General features: G+C 42.0%; 1 protein-coding gene across 1 annotated transcript in view; it reads left to right on the top strand.

Annotated features, from left to right (window-relative positions):
* Positions 1-20,814, top strand: part of CACNA2D4 (calcium voltage-gated channel auxiliary subunit alpha2delta 4) — a 172,063-nt gene that overhangs the window by 147,737 nt on the left and 3,512 nt on the right. Inside the window, exons 31-37 of the mRNA XM_082240685.1 lie at positions 178-248; positions 1,916-1,991; positions 5,340-5,392; positions 8,865-8,920; positions 10,129-10,149; positions 15,705-15,822; positions 19,831-19,976. Of these exons, the coding sequence (XP_082096811.1) occupies positions 178-248; positions 1,916-1,991; positions 5,340-5,392; positions 8,865-8,920; positions 10,129-10,149; positions 15,705-15,822; positions 19,831-19,976 (541 nt within the window). The remainder of the gene's footprint in view (positions 1-177; positions 249-1,915; positions 1,992-5,339; positions 5,393-8,864; positions 8,921-10,128; positions 10,150-15,704; positions 15,823-19,830; positions 19,977-20,814) is intronic.

Genomic DNA, 20,814 nt, shown 5'->3' with positions numbered 1-20,814 from the left:
CAGCCTGAGGACATAGCAGAGCACCGTCTGCTTAAAGGGCTTGTTTTATGATAGTGGCAATATTAAGTATAGGATTTCAAACTTGTAGTGGGGATGGATTAGCTGGACTGATAAAAAGCTGAGGAGGTTTATCTATCGTTTCTGCTTTTTTCTCTCTTTATCTCCCTGTGCTTGCAGACCAGCAAATTTTTGGGAGAAGTGGATGGCTCTGTTATGACCCAGCTTATAAGCATGGGAATGTTCAAACAGTAAGTATTACTATCTCCTCTGTATTGATTTCCTTTCAGAGAAGAGCCTGGTTGAAGCAAAATGCCTTATCCCCATTGAGAATTATCACAGCTAAACATTAAAAAAGAGAATGAAGACAGTCGGGTGTGGAATATTGCCTCAGTTGTTAGGACTTGTTCACATTTGTTATCCATAGAAAGATTCAAGTATCTCCAGATACATGCTCATATAGGCAAATGTAATGTGTGAACTGTATAATAATGGGTGCAGCCAGTACTGATTCTATGATTGCAGCAGCCAAAAAAAGCATTGCTGCAGTAACAGGATTCACTCCTGATTATATCCACTGTCACACAGTTTGTGCACAACGTGAACGAATGCAAAATGTTACCTATTTTCATTTCCCTGCTTATGTTCTAAGAATACATGTTGAAAGATGACAAACAAACAAATAAATACACAAAATACAGGCACATATCCTTTTTTAAATGTCAGAAGTAACATTACATTACTGTGTAGCAATACAATTTCATGTGGCTTCATCTAGGCTGTTTATGTTCCTGACTTGGAGGCCCTTACATGTTGCCAGAACAGCATGGGAGCCCAGAACCATGTGAGCAAAGCTAACTGTGTTTGCTATTCCCATCCGATGTTTCCCTGTACAGCATAGTACAGGGCACAGGCTTTCAAACATTATCTGCAGCTCATCGGTAGAGCACATGTTTCATAAGCAAAGGTTCTAGGTTAAACCCCTGGCTTCTCTGGTGAAAACTTATGTGTAAAACTCTGGAGAGCTGTTGCCAGTCAGTGCAGACAATGATGAGCAAAATGATCTGACATGGTGTAAAGGAGTTTCCTATGTCCATGTGTTCCGAAGCAGTTCCCATGTTGCTGATGTAGCATACAGAGGGATGCAGAGTCAGACACAAATGGCATAAAGAAATCTGAGAGCACAGCCAGATGTGTCTGGAAGAGCACTAAGCTGTCCAGAAGCAGCTTTCAGGACCTTGGTGTGAGTAAAAATAGCAGCTGAGGTAATTCGAGTAAATCACATACAAAGTTTTCATAGGGTAGGGGCATATTGTGACATCAGTAAGAAGTTTCTTTGTCAGATACCACATAGTCAATCAAACACTGTATGGGAGTAGATCTTGTTGTGAAACATCCAATGCTAAGCACAAACTAAACTAAATTATTAGGATGAGGATATATGGCTGTTCCCTGTGTGAAGACAGATCCAGGCTAGAATTCATGCAGGACAAATGAATGTGTCTGCAGCTATGTTGAGCAAAGGGCATGTGACAGAGCACATGTTTTGCATGCAGAAAATCTCAGGTGCAGTTCCTAGCATGTCCACTAAAAATCTTGCATAGCAGACCTGGGCAAAACTACAGCTAGACCTTTGAAAGTCACCTTCAACCAGAATTTAAAAAGGTAAAGGACCCCTGGACAGTTAAGTCCAGACAAAGGCGACTGTGGTGCTCATCTCGCTTCAGACCGAAGGAGCTTGCATTTCCAAGTCATGTGGCTAGCATGACTAAACCGCTTCTGGCGCCACAGTGTTCCGTTGCACCACTGTACAGTCAGAGTGCATAGTAGTGGGCTAGGCAGACTGGTGGACTCTTGAGCTAAGCTGGTGTGTTGAACACATGGGCCCGCTTGTCAGCTTTTTATGTTTTTTTTGCAGGGTGAAAATGTACGATTACCAAGCCATGTGTAAAATGCCCCACCACCACCATAGCGGTGCGCGCCCTCTTCTCAGTGTAAGTATCTGTAAGCGTTTCTACATAATACATAAAACACGGAATAAAATATTTTAGAACAGCATTGGTCCAGTTCTTTAAGTCATTCTGCTCCAGGGTGAGACCATCCCATGCCTCGCCATCATTGCCAGGCATGGGGTGCAGGAGAGAGCGGTGTGAAGGCAGAAGTGTCTTTGCTTCCACTGCTGATTACACTGAGGGCGGAATCATGCTTATCATCCTTGTCTTTGCTACAAGCCTGATTGCTTTTCCTGTGCTCTTATTTGAGGACTATGCAAGGACAGAAGAAGAAGCCAAGGCACGTCTGCCCTCATGTCCTCTTCTCCATGTACTCTGATTGTGGGGGCTGGACACAATTACGTCACTCATCTGATGACGCCAGTGAAGGCAGACTGGGAAGGGGATTTTAATTGTTTATTACAGGACAGGAGATTTCCTGGTTAGTGAAAAACCTTTTTGCTGGTGTCGCAACAAAGATGATGATTAAAACCCTTTTGGTGGTCATTTTTTAAAACACCCAAGTCCAGAGTGCTTCTGTTCTGTGAGAAGGGACACCCAAGGTTTCACAAAAGAGCTGGACACCACAGGGAAACAGTAGATTCCCATTGCCACTTTTTGTCCTTCACCTACAGCCTATGTGCTCAGAAAAATGTGGGACTTGCATAGTGAGAATATATTTCTGATCCAGCAACCAATTAGCCGTCTCCAATTTTCCTTTCCCAAAGTAAGTAATTTCCACTCTGTTTCACACATGCATTTAGCTGGAGTCAGCAGACCAAGCAAAACAATTCCAAAATTCAATGGAGAAAGGCACAGGTGAAAATTGACCCATCATTCTGCAATTGATCCTGGGATCTGTTTCATGCTACATGTATTGACCAAATAGCAGTGCATGTGTATTAATTTGGAAAAGATGGAAGATACCAGAGACAATGCATTCTAGGGATGGAAAGTTGCTGAACTTTTCCTTCCTTTTCTTTTTCCCCCCATCTCAATTTATGCCTGCTGCATCTTTCACCAGTAATCAAAATTAACTCTGAATTAATCCTGCATTGGAGCACTCTGGGGCCAATTTTGGCTACATGAAATTGTTGCTGTCTACTGGTTCTGTGCCAGGAAAGTTTCAGGTTGTGGCACCTTTAATTGATCAGAATAGGATTTGTTTGTCAGAGTTGGATTAACTAAGTAGTTGTATCTGGCATTACATAATTAAATTTGTATTAACTAAATAGGGAAACACTCACTAATTACAGTTGGACTGGTACTGCAAATCAAAAGGCTTTTTATCACCCATGTTAGCTCTAGTCCTTTAGGAGATTTAGCCTTGTCCTTTGAAGGAGAGATGGGTAGATATGTGAAAATGTAGTGCTTTTTCAACTCTGAATAAAAACAATATAAGCTCACCACAGGTCCTGAACCTGGCACCTTGAATATGGTAGGCAGTGGTTTAGCTTGTCACCAGCAAGTAAAACTAAGAAACCCAATAAAGGCAAGCCTTTCTTAAACATCAAAATGTCAGAATTGATCATATGGCAAAGCCTAAAGGCTTCTTCAGACATCTTTTTTATTGTGCATCCAGAATTATTTCTGCTTCTCATTGTATTGGGGTGGTGATATGCACAATACCATTTACAATACTGTTTGTGGTAAAAGTTTTGGGATGGACATACTGCTTCATTCCCTGTTGGTGCATGTCCCATAGTCTCCTATTGAAATGCTGTAACTTTTTTATAATACAGTACAAGTGTTCCAGGGTCTCGCTTTTGCTGCACTATAGTGCAAGAATGCTCATCCAGATAGCAGTAATGTTTGGTAACTCTGGGGAAGCATTAGAGAACAAGTAATAAAGCAGAATGATGTGTAGATGTCCAGTATAAACCCACCACTAATGCAGTTTTACTGTGTCAATGGCATAGTACAGAATATAGCCCCCCCCCCAAAAAAAACCCACCCATCTGGAGGGGTCCTACTACTTATTAAAGTTTCCTGGTGAGGCTTGTGTCTGGTTAGAGCAGCAAAATGCTTGACCTTGGTTCCTGCTAAGGTTCATCTAGCCCATCCTTGCTCTTCTGATCTTGCCACTCCACCTGACATGCACTGACAAGCACTTGGCCAAAGGGATCTTAAAACGCTACAGAAAACCCTCCAAATTCTAAAACCAAAACATTCAAATTAGGTTTTTACAATAAAACTATGCAAATGAGGCATACCTAATTTGGTTGAGTAACTCATCGTTTCTTTTAAAATTATGTTTTGGTACCTTTTTGTCAAAAGACAAGGATATCACTCCAATAGCTTTCATCATTAATTCATTCATCGTTTTATGAATCTCACTCTATCATGTCTGTTTGTTTATATAACTTTAATGAGAGGTGCTTTAAGAAATGTTTTGAATGTTGCTTTGAGCATGTACAAAAGCATGGAAATTAACTCATAAATCATATAAATAAACAAATTATGAGGAGAGCTGGAGATGAGCAGACATTTTTAAAAGGGGGGGGGAGTTGGAATGATGATCATGAGAAGAAACTGGAAATATAACAGCTAAAATCCCATGTCTTCTCCAGTCCAATATCTGGAGGGCCACAGGTTCCCTCTCCCTGCTGTTTGGAAACTAGCTCGCCTGACAGAATGAAACAAAAAAGTAATCCTTGGAAACGTCACCATTGTTGTTTATAAGAAGAAAGCACTAATGGAGAGAACAAAAAATACAGACTGAACCTTTGACCTTATTAGGTTTAGTTGAGAATGATATTAGAATTAAGATATACAAATATACCTCGTAAGCCATATTCCCACAAAAGAAAAATAATACCTTTGCTCCAAAGCAGAGTTGCCTAAATCCTTCAGATGAGACTATCCACATTTTCAGCATGATCATGAGGACTAGAAATCCCCTGATATTAAAATTGTTCTGCATTGTGTAGCACCTACCAGTTTATATGCTAGAGGCCTTGTTGCATTAGGCACTCCTACTAACAAGGTTTGTGTGGTGTTTTGCTTTTGTGTACAGTTTGAAGTGGAAACACTATTTTCCACCATTAGAACAAAAATGTTTTCTAAAGTTTTAGTCACATAAATAGCTTTAGCTCTTTCTTTCTACGAGCTATTTAGGCTATTACGGTTGAAGAGAGCCAGTTAAGTAATTATGTCTTCAAAGACTCATGCGAATTCTCGATAAGCTTTCCGACCTTTCCGAAGATGAGGTTCAGAATTATTATTGGTAGTAGGCTGACTTGTATGCATATTGCTGCTTCTTAGAATCTGCCTCCTAATTTGTAGATTGGCTTCTGGAATTGTGGGCTCTGTAAAATACTCCTCTTCTTTGGCTTTCTTCTTTTTCAACAGCCAGTTTATGCCTTATTGGGAGCACTAAAGTGGCTGATAACTGACTTCCTCATGTGAGTACAAACATTTTGGAGTTCTGGAGGGAAATATCATTAGAAGTAGAAACTATAACTGCAAGCTTTAGTACATTTACATCAGTGTATTAATCAACTAATGCTTGTGTTTGTTAATAGGTATGAGGAAATTTAAATTGGTGGGGCTTGATGTTACTGGCACAAGCCTTTTTTAGAATTCTGGTATGTGACTATAATAGTGAATAAACAAGAAAATATTCAAAACAGTCCTGAAGCAGTTGACAGTCCTAACTTTTAGAAGCACAAGCTGGAGAAGTTGCAGTCACTATATAGATAGTCCTGTTATTCCAAAATGTAGAATTGAGAGACATCAATGGATTTCCAGTTCCATGAAACTTAGGACACACCTGTTTCTACATCTACAGGCGGGCTACTTATATACTACATTTTATTCTAAAATCAATGGAGAACGAGTACTTGTTTTTTCTATGTAGTCCGCACACAATATGGACCATGTATTGCATATTTCTAGCCCCTGAAAAGCACCATCTAGTCCAACCCCCTACAATGCTAGAATCTTTTGCCTAACATGGGGCCTGACCCCACAATCCTGAGATTAAGAGTCTCATGCTCTACTGACTGAGCTATCCCAGGTGTTGAAAGCAGCATATTGAGCATAAGCATGAACCATTCCAGACTGAGAAAAACTACATTTTTGTGCAGCAAATGGGTTAGTGTGTCTGCAGCCACAAACTTGTTTTAATAGTCATTCCCTCTCCCTAGGGAACTATAATTCTTTGAAAGGTTAGGAGTCATTTACAGAGTTCCCAGCAAGATAACTTCCAGAATTATTTTGGTGAGACAATGCCAGTAAATCCAATACAGATTTGCGTTGTAGAAATGTCTTTAACTCCCACCCCTGTTGTAGCAATGAGTACCAAAGCCAGTGCATCACAATGGAATAATCAGGTAAAAGGGAGATTTCGCTTCATAGCATTGAAGTGTCAGATGAGTCACATTAACAGAGACAAAATTGTGCCACTGGGCCTGTTTAATAAAACATCTGGGCCCTATTTTTGTAAGAGAATATCTGCATGTGAGCCTCCTTCACTTCTGGTTCAATGCTTTGTAGCACAAATACAAGAAGCACAGGAAACAGACACACAAGCACACACACCACAGAAGATGCTACCATGTTTCTGCGTCTTTTTCTTGGGTGGAGTCTGCTGCTTGTGCTGACCTTGAAAATTCCCCAGTTCGAGATAAAGACTACATGAAGAAGGAGAATGGCTTGTGCATACAAGCCATGTGATTTGCAAGCATCACACACATGCATGGGATTAGTGCATTAGAGCTCTAAGAGGAAAAATCCTGCCATCGTATGAAGCAGAAGCATTTGTGTCATGCCTTCATTCCTGTGGTACCCAAGAGGCTTCCAGCAGCATTATCAAGTAGGCAGTTTAATTATTTGCACCTTCCAGTTGTGAAAACATGGAGAACTGATTCATACAAAATTGTAGCAGTACAACATATATAACAGGCCCAGTAAAGGGGTCCAGAGTTCCTGATTTCAAGTGGAAGTCCATAATATGCAAAGAAGCTGCACTGGGGAGCAGGAACTCAGATATCATAAACAGAAGAAGGCAGGCACAGCCACTTGCTTGCCCAGCAATGATACATTTTTCCCTGGGGAAGAGTTTTGTGTGTTTGTGAGCCAATGTCACTAACATTAACACTTTTATGTTCTACTACGTGGTTGTAAATCAACAAAATATCTGTGAGTATCTGTATGGAGGTAAATCAACAAGTGACAGGCTTACCCTTCCCTTCTCAAATTCTAATGAACTTGAATAATTTGCTCTGTTGAAAACATAGAGGAGGGACAATCCTGTTCCTATTAGGAAAATATGTTAATGGAGTAGACCTAACTTGCCATCTCTGCCAAGGTGACACATTGTGGGAGGTGGGGCTTCAGGAAGAAAGGCAGATTCATGAGTACATTTGATATTTTATTATTAATATATTTGTTACTAACAACCTCATACCCAGCATTGCTCGGAAGTTCTCAGAAACCCAAAAAATTGGCATCATTTTGTAATCAGTGACTAACACAGTGCACCTTTGAAAGGTTTGGTTTTTCATCTTGATTCAAAATGAGGCCCAACTGCATACAAACATAGGTTAAAACCTGGCCTTTGATCATGCTTAATTTGGTTATGATATATTAAGGCGTCCAACTATATAGAGAACAAGCAGTTTTCCAACATAGATTGTAGATACCATGCTCCCCCTCATGTAGAACTTGGAATGGCTGTCAGCACATTAAAAAATAAATAAACACACCCAGCAAATGGCTATTAAAAATAAACTGAACAAAAATATAACCATAAAATACCATTAAACAACATTTAAAAGTCAGCAGCGCAGTAGAGCTTAACAAACAAGGCTTCTGCTGCTATGTTTTGTAAGCCTGTAACAATAGCGGGTGGCGCTGTGGGCTAAAGCCTCAGCGCCTAGGGCTTGCCGATCGAAAGGTCGGCGGTTCGAATCCCCGCGGCGGGGTGCGCTCCCGCTGCTTGGTCCCAGCGCCTGCCAACCTAGCAGTTCGAAAGCACCCCCGGGGGCAAGTAGATAAATAGGTACCGCTTACCAGCGGGAAGGTAAACGGCGTTCCGTGTGCGGCTCTGGCTCGCCAGAGCAGCGTTGTCACGCTGGCCACGTGACCCAGAAGTGTCTCCGGACAGCGCTGGCCCCCGGCCTCTAGATGTGAGATGGGCGCACAAACCCCAGAGTCTGTCAAGACTGGCCCGTTCGGGCAGGGGTACCTTTACCTTTACCTTTAACAATAGATAATGTTTTAAGCTGCCATATGAATAAACAGAAAGTGGAAGACAACCAAACATGCAGTGGGAAGGAGTTGCATAAATGGGAAGCCACCACCAAGAAGGCTTTACTGTGTGTTCTGCCCCCCACCTTAGAAAGTACTCAATGAAGGGACTACCAGCAGCGCCTCCTTGGTAGTGCAGTGGAGATCAATGATTATACTAGGCAGAGACTGAAGTGTTAGATTCAAACACCTTTGAACTTGAGACAAGGGCCATATTCCAAGATTCTTCATAGAGATTAACTTGCTAGGCACACTCCACAGCTGTCGCTGGGCACTGAATACCAGCGTCCACCGTTGCCGAGCAGATGGCTTTCAAGGTGACCGAGTATATTTCCCTCCCAGCCACAAGGAGCACAGTGTTAATGACAGCCTTGCCACAGGAATTGCTAGTAATTTATTGTAGGATTAAGGCACAATTAACCATTCTGAAAAGTAACAAAGGAAGATTTAAAGTAACTGGCTCAGGTGTGAACTAAAAAGAAACAGCAAGGCAAGTTCTAGGCTGCTCCTGCAGACTAAAAGCTCAGAGTAGAGCAAATCACAGGGACTGTCTGCCTGCGTAACACCTTTGCCCTTCCAAGCTAGCATAAAATACATCTCCCCCCCCCCCCCGTCTTTTGACAGATTCTTTCTGGAGTTCAACATATCTGGCTTCTGGCACACAGACAATTTGGCAGATGGTGAGTATATGGGAATGCAGCCAGCTCACAGCACACACAATTTTGCAGCCACTGGGCTTGGATGAAGGAATCACACATACGAATGCAATTTAGCACAATCCAGAGACATTGTCACCCTGTTGGCACTGAGAATCTATTCGCCAGCTTCCATTTCACCTTTATTGAGACACCCTGGAATATACTGGCAAGGTTTAATAACACTGTCAACTGTGTCAGCTCATATATGTGGTCTGTGTTGGGGTATCCCATGAAGTGGATGGAAGACTACTAACAACTATTTGCTGAAGCAGTGGGCCAGTTCTTTCATCTACATGCACTTTGCTTGGAACGTGCAGGGAAGGGTGTCAGTGTTAAGACCCCTAAAAGCCTGTGGTACAGTGTCTAAAACAGCAATGTGGGTAACTTGTGGTCTGTGGATCACATGCACTCTGAGCAAGTGTCGCTTTGTCTATGAGCTCTTAAAATTACGAAACTTTATTCCTTCCATTCCAGTCCTCCGTATCTTGGAGGTAATTTTTGAAACATAACAGCAATGTAAGCTAAAAGTAGAAAAACACAGGCAGTCTTTAGTGAAAGAAAGAAAGAAAGAACTTTCTAAATATAATTAATTCTTAATACGTTTCATTTAATAATAATAAATGGCAGAAATCATTTCAAAAGCACAATCTCATACAGCAAATGTTACTTATGGTACTGCCTTCTAGGGTTTGGCAACAGTAATATGCTGGTTACATACATTATGTTGCTTACACATATTTTAACCAGATAGAATAGCTGTCTCTCTCTAGTCCAGGGTGTACTTCCAATATTGTACTTGTTTCTGAAAGCATTGCCTGCTCCTAAACATTTAGGAGTGTGCAGGCCAAAGCTTTCAGTGTCAAATATTCTAGTATTTTTAAGCAAATCACATTCACTTCACATAGGCTTATGTGAAGAAAAGAAGGATATAAGACAATAAAACATATTTCTCATGAAACAGCAGTTTAGTTAACTGTAAAGGCAGGTGAATTTTAAGGAGTAGTCTCACACTCATTGTTACTATTGTGAACAATTATTTCTTCATTTCACCACCATGTCATTCTTCCTCTTTCTTTCTTCATTTCCCATTCTTCCTATTCATGTGTCTTCACCATGGAATTCTACCACCATCTTGTGATTATCATCATGGATTCATCTGCATCACATGTTATGCCATGCAACCTATATAGCCAAGGCTGTTTTCCATCATGGTAAGTAGAATCATTATAGTACAGCAAAAAGATCTCCATTTTCTGGAAACAGGAGAACACCTAAGCAGATTTGCCCAGAAAACTGGGGGCAATTTCTTTCCCACTTCACAGCTGTTCAGGAATTAGCTGTGACTGCCTATTTGAAAACAGAGTTATCACTATTTGTTTAATTATTGTGCTACCACTCACTGTGTGATTGGCATACTTCACTGCAAGTTTCTGCACTTGCTGGTCCAACTATAACCTTGAATATAAAGATGTGCAGTAGCTCTAGGGATGTGCCAATATGTGCAAACAACAACAGCTTGTGCAAAGCATGCGGGTTCACCCATACAAGCCTTACTGAAATGAATTAAGGTTGCATGGCAGCAGTTCTTACTGGGCAATAGGCAATGGGTGGAGAATTCTGTTGGACGCTGCTAAAGTGAATCTTATATTGATATTTGCAAGTCTTGCTCTTCAATATTAATGATATTTTACAACAAGCTTGGTCCATTATAAAGGAACAAATCAGTATTTGAAAAGTTGCAAGGTTTATCAGCGTTCCATCTTCTATTCTTCCGCTCCCCCCCCCCATTTCATTCTCAGTACATTTACACATTATACAAATGCATAGGCCTTCCTATGGCGCTTTTAATCAGGTTCTGATCTTGCTATCTGTGATACTAGGCCAGACCAATAGGTGCTGCTTCTGGAGTTGGTGCCTGATGTCTCAAATAACGCTTGGTATCCCAAGGTCTAGAGGTAGAGTAAGAACTTCAAGGAGTTCTTTCCTCTGTTCAATTGTTCATGAGTGGTAATTGAATCAGGCCAGGCCTAAGTGTTTGCATGATAATTAGCATGCTACCAGTAAACCCAACAATAGCGGGATGATGAAGAAAGGAGGAAGGGTGGACTAGGGAGGTGCCACTCGTGCAAGAGAAAAGACATGGTGGTGGTTGCATCATGCAGGAAGGGAGGTAACCTTAGTTGAGCCCCAACCAGAGCTCCCATGTACTATGGTTGCTCTAAAAGGATCCATAATAATCAGAGGATCCAGGTCAAATATGGAGCTCAGAAAGAAACACGAGAGGACATTCTTGCATTCTCAGTAGGTACAAAATGCAAGTAGAGATAATTAGCTAGAGGTGGGCAAGACTCTTTCAGAAAGAAACTTCAGCCTGTTTGCAGAATTGCATGAGGACAGGTGGTAATCACTCAACTGGAAATCCAGCAAAACTGTATTATTCAGAAAACTGCAGATAGTCAGGTTCTGATCGCTAGAGCAACTTCAATAAATAAGTTCATTCAACTTTCTCATAATTTATTTATGTTAGAGAAGCAGATATGATTACAGGTTGGCTGAATAAGCAGCTCTGGCCCTTTAATCTCCCTCCACCATTTAGACAAAGGCTGGCTGATAAATGGCTTGTCTATAGAAATAAGAAATATGGGAGCTGCCCTTATGTCAATAAGATATACCTAACCAAGATAAATATTAAAACTCTTTGCATAGTTCACACCATTTGTCATCATGATTAGCTGCCAGTAAATCCAACAACAGGGGATGGGTCATAGCTCAGTGGTGTAGCATCTGCTTTGCATGAAGAAGACACCAAGTTCAATCCTTATTTCCCAGGTAGGGCTGAAAATAGCTTTGGCCTGAAACCCTGAGGAGCTGCTGCCAATCAGTGTAGCCAAACTGAGCTAGATAGTCCAGTAACTTCCCATGTTCCAATATGTCACTAAAGCTTCAACATGTAAGAGCTGGGGCATGTGAGGGTACTTCCCAGGTCAGCTGAGCACCAGCCTGCCCTTAGGCAAGGAGAGGAAAAACCTTCTCTATGATATCCTGGCAAGAGATATTATTTCCTTCCCAAATTCCAAACACCAGCAGTTGCTAAAGCTCCTGTGGCAAAGAAGTTGTTAAACTGGTTGCTTGCTCATGAGTAGCCCAGCCAGTAATCAGCCAGGAGGGGCTACAGGTAGATAAGGGTGAACTGCCCTGAGACGGCGGTATATAAATTCAATTAAATAAATAAATAAATAAAGGGTGGGGATAAGAGGCTCCAAACCTCCAGACTATTGCTGGTGGCTTATAAGCCTCGGAGGAATTGGGGAAGTAGGACAGCGGCATAGGAGTAACTGGTGGAGAGTAGTATTTGGGGATTTAGTTATTTCCCCAACGTACCCAACCCATGAGGGCTGGAAGACAGAGAAGGCAGTGGGCGCTGATCTATTAGGCCACTAGAGCACTGCCCTACCAACGGCAACCAGCTCCCAACTGCCTTCTTTCTTACAACCAGTCTAGGGGCTGGCCCTGCCTGTCAGTTTCTTTGAAGTGCCACTGTTGCCCTTCTGTGGAGGAGGATTGGGGTTAAACTAGAATTAGTTCTGCTTATCATCAGCTCTGGCTCCTCCTACTGTTGGCATCCATGCCTTACGACCTGCCTATCACAATAGACACCAGCCCCCACTGGGGAGCAGCTGTCCTGTGCCCGTGCTGTAACATCTAGCAATCTGTGAGAGAGATTTCATACAATTTTGCGTAAACCACTCAGTGGTCTTGTATATTTAATAATATATGACTTAGGAAAGCAGAGATACAGAAACTCAAGGCCCTTTGCAGTATCATAAAATGGTGCAGAGGTGCTGATCTCTGGTCACATGGACGGCTGCTTGGGCTAGAAAAAAAATATCTTTGGGCTGCCCTGCTGACAGTGAAATGCCAGCAATTTAAAACCTATCTCTGTTGTTATTTTTCCGGATCAATGTGACTGCAAATATCAGGATGGCAGTGACATTTTGCTCCTTTTTGCCGATGCTGCTCAGGTGTTAATTCATGCTCATCTGTGGAATGAAACTGGGGGATGAGGGGGGAAGGGAATGCCCTGCCCCAAATGTAGCAGTGGCTTCACTGTGTTGAAGCTGACTGAATTTGTTCCCTCTCCTCAGGCTCAATTTATTGCTGTTATTGCTCTGTGTCCAAGGAACTGTTTGGAGTATGAGGAAATTCACTTCCGATCCAGTTAAAGTGTGGTTTAACAGAGAGACAAAAGGGAGTTTGAACAGAATGAATCTCTGTGGCTCCGGGAGCAAATGTTATTTGTGAATGAAACGCAGTAAGAAGATGGCAAGCATGCTGTGGATCTTCCCTTCCACACATGACACTAATGCAGTTCTACCTTGAGGAGAAGGAGAGTCAAAGTTTGGATATGTAGAGTGAGCTGGTTGTGGACATGTAACTGTACGGCTATAACTCACAGTTTTGCATCCTGGATAGGCCACATATTTTCCATGTTGGGTAATTTCTTGGTTTTAGTAAGGTACACTGCACTAGAAGAGAAACCTAGAAGATATATTGAGTGCTAAATGTGGGGTCTATCTATACAGATGCTAAATTTGGCTCACCCAATCCGGGTTGCACTGTGGTTAAGACTCCTGTCCACCTACATTTTGTCACATTGTAGACAAGCTGTCTAATCAGCGACCTTTATTAGTTTCTAGGGAGTTGGTGAGTTGAGGGGTTCCAGGTTCAAATCTTATCTAGAAGACCTTAGACAAGACAACCAATTTAGGGCAGAGGGGTAATGCAAAACATCGGGGTGACCTATGCAGGACTGGACAAATCCTTGCTATACAGCATGGAAACTTAATAAGACCTAGGAAAACAAGTAGGTGTTGTTTACAATACTCATTGCACCATCTGGCATAAATTTATTTCGGTTTTAATCCCAGTTGAGGGAGGTTGTGTTAAAATAGCCTGCTGCTTCCTTCATAGTTGAAAGATTAGAACAGGGAATCTGCTGCATAGTTACGTTGAGGGAAACTTGGTGAACAACATTACAGGCAAAGAAAAGCAATGGGAGGAATCAGATTGTCAGTGATGGTTTCACTGAAGCAGAGATTCAGTCACTTGCAAACCCTTCAGGAAGGACAGGTACCATTGTGACAAAGCAATGGGAGCTCTGATACTCACTTCCCAGCAGGAAGCAACAAGGAAAGGCGAGTCCAGTTCTCTCTCCCCGCTTCACTGGTGCTTGACAGATGGGCTACACAAGTCTTTATTTTGTGTGCAATGGTGTTGCAAGCTTTGTATCCAGATTAGAGCACTGCAATTTTCACAAAAGCTACAGTCACAGATTTGTGAGAGAGCCAGGGTGGTTAGAGTGTTGGACAGGCTCAATCACCTGCTTGATTCCAATTCCAAGAGTTCACAGGTTTTACCTACCTGAGAAGGGAGTTGTGATGATAAGAGGATCCTGAGCTCCTTGAAGGGCAGGGAGATAAAAATGGATAGATTAAAAACAAACTAGAAAAGGGTGTGTTTTTTGGATAGTTGTCACTGTTTCAACTCCCAATGAGTGACACAGACTCTATACATGTTTGTGTGACATTTGCAATATCTTTGCGTCTCTGAGTTGTCGTCATTGCACAAGAGAATAAATGCCAGCACAGCTTTTCTCCCTCAGGCCAGTGTGATGCAAATGTCCAACAGCATTTTGAGCATTTCTCTGTTTGAAGAACAGCAGCCCCACTGTTAGTTTTATCAAATGCAAACTTCTGCTGTTATTGATGACCAACCAGTTCACCCACTCCCTGACTATCTGGCAGGTGATTATTTTTTTCTCTGTGCAAACATATCCACACATTATCTCAGCTATCCTCAAATCTAAACATCATACATTGTCCTTCAAAATGTCACAATGACACCTGGTGTTTCTTTAAAATAAATAAATATTGCACCTAAATGTTAAAAATGTTGACATGCAACACAATTAAAATAGTTTTGTATACTCAGTTAATAACATAAATATTTTAAACAATATTTATGCTTTCTTAAATGTTTTGGATTTCAGCTTTCCAAAAACTTCAAAAGTCATTATTTATAAATATATTTCAACAATACCAAAGTCTGACAGTCAGTAGCACAGGTGTTGTAAAGGTTTGGTGATCTGTCATGGAACAACCCCATTGAAGGAGATAACAGTGATTACTCAGGCTTTGTTGCTGATTCCGAAGGGCCCCCGTAACAGTTCAAGCTTCAGGGTCCCCAAAATGTAGATCTTTCCACTGCAAGTAGTCAGTTCATATGTTGGCTAGTGGGAGCTGGGTAGTGGACTTTCTTTCTAGTAAAGCTTCCTTCTTACGTAATTAGCTGCAATCACTAAATATTGGTGCTGTACCAGCCCAGCCCAGCCCGCTATATTTCATGCAGTCACTGTCTTTAGTAAAAAGTCTTCCTGTTTCCCCCATATGAGCCACCTAGTAATGTCTTGGCCAGCTGGTTTGATTCTAACCATGAACTAACTGCAAGTGGTTTCCCACTTGTTTGTGTGTTTTGACTTTCTAGCAGTAAACAGCCTGCCAGACTGATAGCTACATAATCCGACCATTGGCTGAAGGGTGGCCAAATTCATGCTTCTAGGGCATCCTCATACACTGAGTCTCCCACACCACCTAGTGGCTGCCAGTAATCTTCGTTTTTGGGTCAACATCTTTCCGCTTCTTTTTCCCACACCTCATTTGTTTCCTTCACCCGATTTTCTCACTCATCCTCTTTTTCCCCATCTCAGCTCACAAGCACAAGAAGCACGACATGCTACAGCCATGTGACACAGAATACCCAGTGTTTGTATATGAACCTGCCATCAAAGAGACCAATGGGATTATTGAATGCGGAGACTGTCAGAAGTAAGAAATGTGCTCTCTTTCTTCCTTTTCTCCTACCTGTGCCTCTCAGTTCTCCCTGGTTAGTCTGATCTCCAAGCAAACTAACTGTCCCTTGTTATCCTTACAATGCCTCTTATTTTCCACAATTTCTTCTGAATTGCCTGCAACTATGAACTATTCCAGCCTCAATTCAAGTTGGTTAGTAACAATAGTAGTGACAATTGCTTAGGACCCAGGTCCCTCACAGACCACTCCCTTCTACATGAACCTGCCAGCTACCAAGGTCTGCCTTGAACACACTCTTTGCCTAGTGCACGGGTGGGGGACCTCAGACCCAGAACCACATTTTGCCCTCCAAGTCTCTCTGTCTGGTCCTTAGAACTCTCCTCAGCCACACTCTTCACTGGAAACCAGGCCTTGTGAGGGTCTGGAAACCAACCTTATGAGGAATGGTTGAGGGAGCTGGGTATATTTAGCCTGGGAAAAAGGAGACCGAGAGAAGAGATGATAGCCATCTTCAAATATCTAAAGGAATATTGGAAGTTGGAGCAAACTTGTTTGCTCTGGAGGTTAGAATGCAAACCAATGGAATCAAATTACAAGAGATTCCATCTAAATATCAGGAAGAACTTTCTGACAGTAAGAGCTGTTTGACAGTAGAATGGACTCTTTGGAAGGTGGTGAACTCTCCTTCCTCAGAGGTTTTTAAACAGTCACAGGTGACGCTGTGGTGTAAACCACTGAGCCTTGGGCTTGCCAATCAGAAGGTTGGTTCAAATCCCCACAACGGGGTGAGCTCCCGTTGTTCGGTCCCAACTACTGCCAACCTAGCAGGTCGAAAGCATGTAAAACTGCAAGTAGATAAGTAGGTACTGCTCTGGCAGGAAGGTAAACGGCGTTTCCGTGCGCTGCTCTGGTTCCCCAGAAGCGGTTTAGTCATGCTGGCCACATGACCCGGAAAAACTGTCTGCGAACAAATGTCGGCTCCCTCGGCCAGTAAAGCGAGATGAGCACCGCAACCAGCACCCAACTGGACTTAACTGTCAGGGGTCCTTTACCTAGATGGTCATCTGCCATGGATGCTTTAACTGAGATTCCTGTATTGCAGGGGATTGGACTAATGACCCTTGAGGTCCCTTCCAACTCTATAATTCTGTGGTTCTGTGAATTCCCTTTAGAAAGACAGGCAAAACTGAACATGATCATGTTTTTTTCTTTATAGGTTAGGGCATTTGCTTCAGTGTAGAGCATTCCTGTTCCAAATAATTCATATCCATGAGGGCCCACAGATATGTTAATTCTGTTCAACATCCATTTCTTTTCAAGGCAATCTTCTTTTCACACAAAGCTCTCCATAGAGTGTTTTCCCATGTGAGATTGTCCCTCATTTAGAGAACTTACATCACTCATTCTAAAATGCATGCAAGGGCTGAGAGGCATGTTTACCTGTAAGAACTCTACTTTGCCAACATTAGGCTCAGTGTGCCTAAACACTGAATACTGGCACCAAAAAATCTGGGCATTTGATGCTGGTTCCCAAAAACAGACAGACTCAAGTCTGGCTATAGTGAGTTTGAGAACTGTCAGCCCTGCCTTAGGCATTATCTTTTCTTCTCTCTCATTTATACGGTCAAGCAGTGCTATTTTTTCTAGAAAAAGAGGTGCCAGAACTCACCATGAATTCCTCCCTTGTTCTCTTATAATGGCAATGGTACCCACCTGAGCAGTGCTGAAACGGAGTTCTGGTGAGTTCCAGCTGAAAAAAGCCCTTCTGTCAGGGCATTGGTTGCAGGTACACCATACTAGGAGCAAATTAGATTTGAATACTTTGTCTTGTGCAAATAAGCTCAGCCTTGCTCTTAGCAACACATGTCTCTCTTGTGTAGCTACTGATACCAAATAGCTTCTGAAGCAATTCCTATGATGGTTGGTATAAACATAATGGTTAAAGCGCATGGGACAATTTCTTAGCTCAGCCATGAACTCAGCAAGTGATCTCCAGAAAATTGTTCTCTCTGTCTCTCCCTCCCCTCCTGCCCCCTAACTGATCTAACTTACATGATTATTGTAAGGAAGCTTAGGACTAATTCAGACATTAGTATTTTCATGTAATGTTCACAGCTCTGACATCTAACAGCTTCTTATTTCAGCATCCCACACTAACACCATTGGGAATTATGGTGCTGGGAGTTGGATGCTTCATTCACTTGGGTGGTTGAACCAGGTGGGAAGCTTCCAGATCAGGGGTTCCTGAAGTGAGGTCTGTGGACCACAAGTGGTTCTCAAGGTGTCTGTGAATTTGTGGCTGAAGATGGGAAATCATACATCCTTTGCATTTACTTTTGTGTCAATTTTTAATTGCATTGTTATCACTTCCTTTATTTTCTTAATATTGTATTTTATTGTATTACAAATTGAATTCTGTGGAATTGCAACTGCTACAGCAGGTAGAGATATCATTAAGTGGTTCCCCAAGACCCTCAGCAAATTTCAAGTGGACTGGGGGGTGGAGTTTGATAACTACTGTTCTAGATGTTGCCACTTCTGCAGGGAGTGTTGCTGAAGGAAAAGCTTATCACTCAAATGTAACATCTGAACCAGCCCTAAGATTATGCCCATGAAGCATGTATTTATTATTATTATTATTATTATTATTATTATTATTATTATTATGTGGCTTTTAAATGATTCCATTAACTCAGACATGGTACCCAGCTGGGTACAGCTGGCAGGATTCTGTTTGCAGAGACGGCCATTTGAATAAAGCCTCCACAAGCCTATAGGAGGTGATCTAAGAACTAAAATTCAGGTGCTAAATATTAAGATGGAACTTTTTGCTTTTAGCTAAGTACACACCACTCATAGTCCCCCAGCAGAGGGCAGTAGAGGACTATTGGTCTTTCTGGCTATAGGCATGTTTAGGATGCATTTTCCATATTAGCTGAACATGAATACTTTATGTTGTCAGAAAATAATTAATAGTAACTATGAAAATGACACATACACAATAAATGAGAATTCAAGCTCACAGTCCAAATACTGCACCACATTCATGGCTAGAGATGGGAGCAGACACAGAATGGAGTTGTAGCCTCAGTGTCATGTGAGCAGAGTCTGTCCACGTCACCAGCTGATCCCTCAGTATTGGGCCACTTGCATGGAAGTCAGGACATATGGGGCTTTATAGTCATTCTTTGAATGTGGTTTCCATGCATAGCTGTATAGGGTTGGTCTCCCCACACATACACTTTAATACGCAGGTCAGTCCTGTACATACATTTACACTGGCTTGAACACACTCTGAATCTGTAATCCTGCCTTGGCACACATAACTGTGGTGTACTTAAGCTAATGTGCTTCAATACATACATAATTAGTTCTTCTTTAGGCCCTTCCATGCATGAGCACTATGCTTATAATGCAGAGTACATTGAAGATGAACACTAAAAACCTACAACCTCTGAATTGTGCATGGACACACACACACAGTATGTAGATGCTACATTCCCATTCAGAGTCAAGCATCATATCAATCCATTTACACAAGAGCTGCACTACAGTATTAACAGATTAGTCCGCAGTACACAAGGATTTGTCCCTGCTTTATAAACCACAGCTCAAGTTTCTCAACCATTCTGCCTCCAATGCAATAAAATTGTATTTGTGTAATTGAAAGTGGCAGTCTTCAACTCAGTTCTGAATATTCCCTAATAGTATTCCCATTTATTAACTAAATACATTTTCCTCTGCCCCCTTCCTATTTGCTTTAATTCTTGCTGTCTCCTATTGCTTGAACCATGTGCTTGTTTGTGGTGGTGGGAAGGGAAGGGGAGTGCTATTCTTTTTAGAAAAAGAAGTGTTGGAACTCACCTCCCTTGTTATCTTAGAACGGCAATGGCACCCACCTGAGAGGTGCTGGAACTCAGTTCCTGCTGGAAAAAGACACCTCTGGAAGGGGCAAGGGGAGTATTCTGTAACCTTCTGTTCTGACCATAGTCTCTTGGGGGGGGGGTCTTCTTGCCCTTACAGGATGTTTGTGGTGCAGCAAATTACCAACAGCAATCTCCTGCTCCTGGTTGTGGATGCTGTATGTGACTGCAGCAACTTTCCACCTGTCCTACTGCAACCTAAAGAAGTCAAATATATCTTTGTTCTGGTAGAGGTTGTACTGGGCTGTACAGTTCTTGTGGTTTACATTTTTCCAACAGTGAATTGATGCAGAGGGTTTGCTTTAGTAGTTCTTTGGGGTGGGAAGAATTTAGCATACGTTCTAATGGAAAGCATGGCAAAAGCAATGGCAAGTTAATGTGCTGCTAATTACAATTGTGTACTGTTGTTTGGTAAGTGCTATATGGATTGATTGTGTGCATTTTTCTAGATGCCTCCTCAATTGCTGGAAAGGAGGTGGAAAGAAAAAGCACAGGGGTACCAGGCATAAGACGGAAAGAGAAATCAGACTTGCTATTTAGTTAAACTCTCTTTAGAACCTGAAAATAGTCTTCACTCTGAAGTATGTCCCTACACAGTTCTGTGTAGATGAAGATGCTGTTGGTTTCATTAGCATTTGCAAAATAGAAGCCCAATTAAGGAAGGAGTCCTAGGTCAATGGTGGACCATGTGCTTTGTGTACCATAATACATTAATACTGTGTGAGATGGACCAATGGACTTACAGTGGTACCCCGCAAGACGAATGCCTCGCAAGACAAAAAACGCGCAAGACGAAATAGTTTTCCGTTTTTTGAGTCGTTCCACAAGACGAATTTCCCTATGGGCTTGCTTCGTAAGACGAAACGTCTTGCAAGTTCTTGCGAGTTTGTTTCCTTTTTCTTAAAGCCGCTAAGCCGTTAATAGCCGCTAAGCCGCTAATAGCCGTGCTTCGCAAGACGAAGAAACCGCAAGACGAAGAGACTCGCGGAATGGATTAATTTCGTCTTGCGAGGCACCACTGTATTTGCTGTAAGCCAGTGAATGGTACAGAAAGATGTGCATTGCAGCTCCAAAATGCCAGGGT

Source organism: Podarcis vaucheri, assembly GCF_965113315.1.
Source record: "Podarcis vaucheri genome assembly, chromosome: 10".
Lineage (NCBI taxonomy): Eukaryota > Metazoa > Chordata > Lepidosauria > Squamata > Lacertidae > Podarcis > Podarcis vaucheri.
Note: the sequence above shows the minus strand (reverse complement) of the source record. Positions and strands in the feature narration are given on the sequence as shown.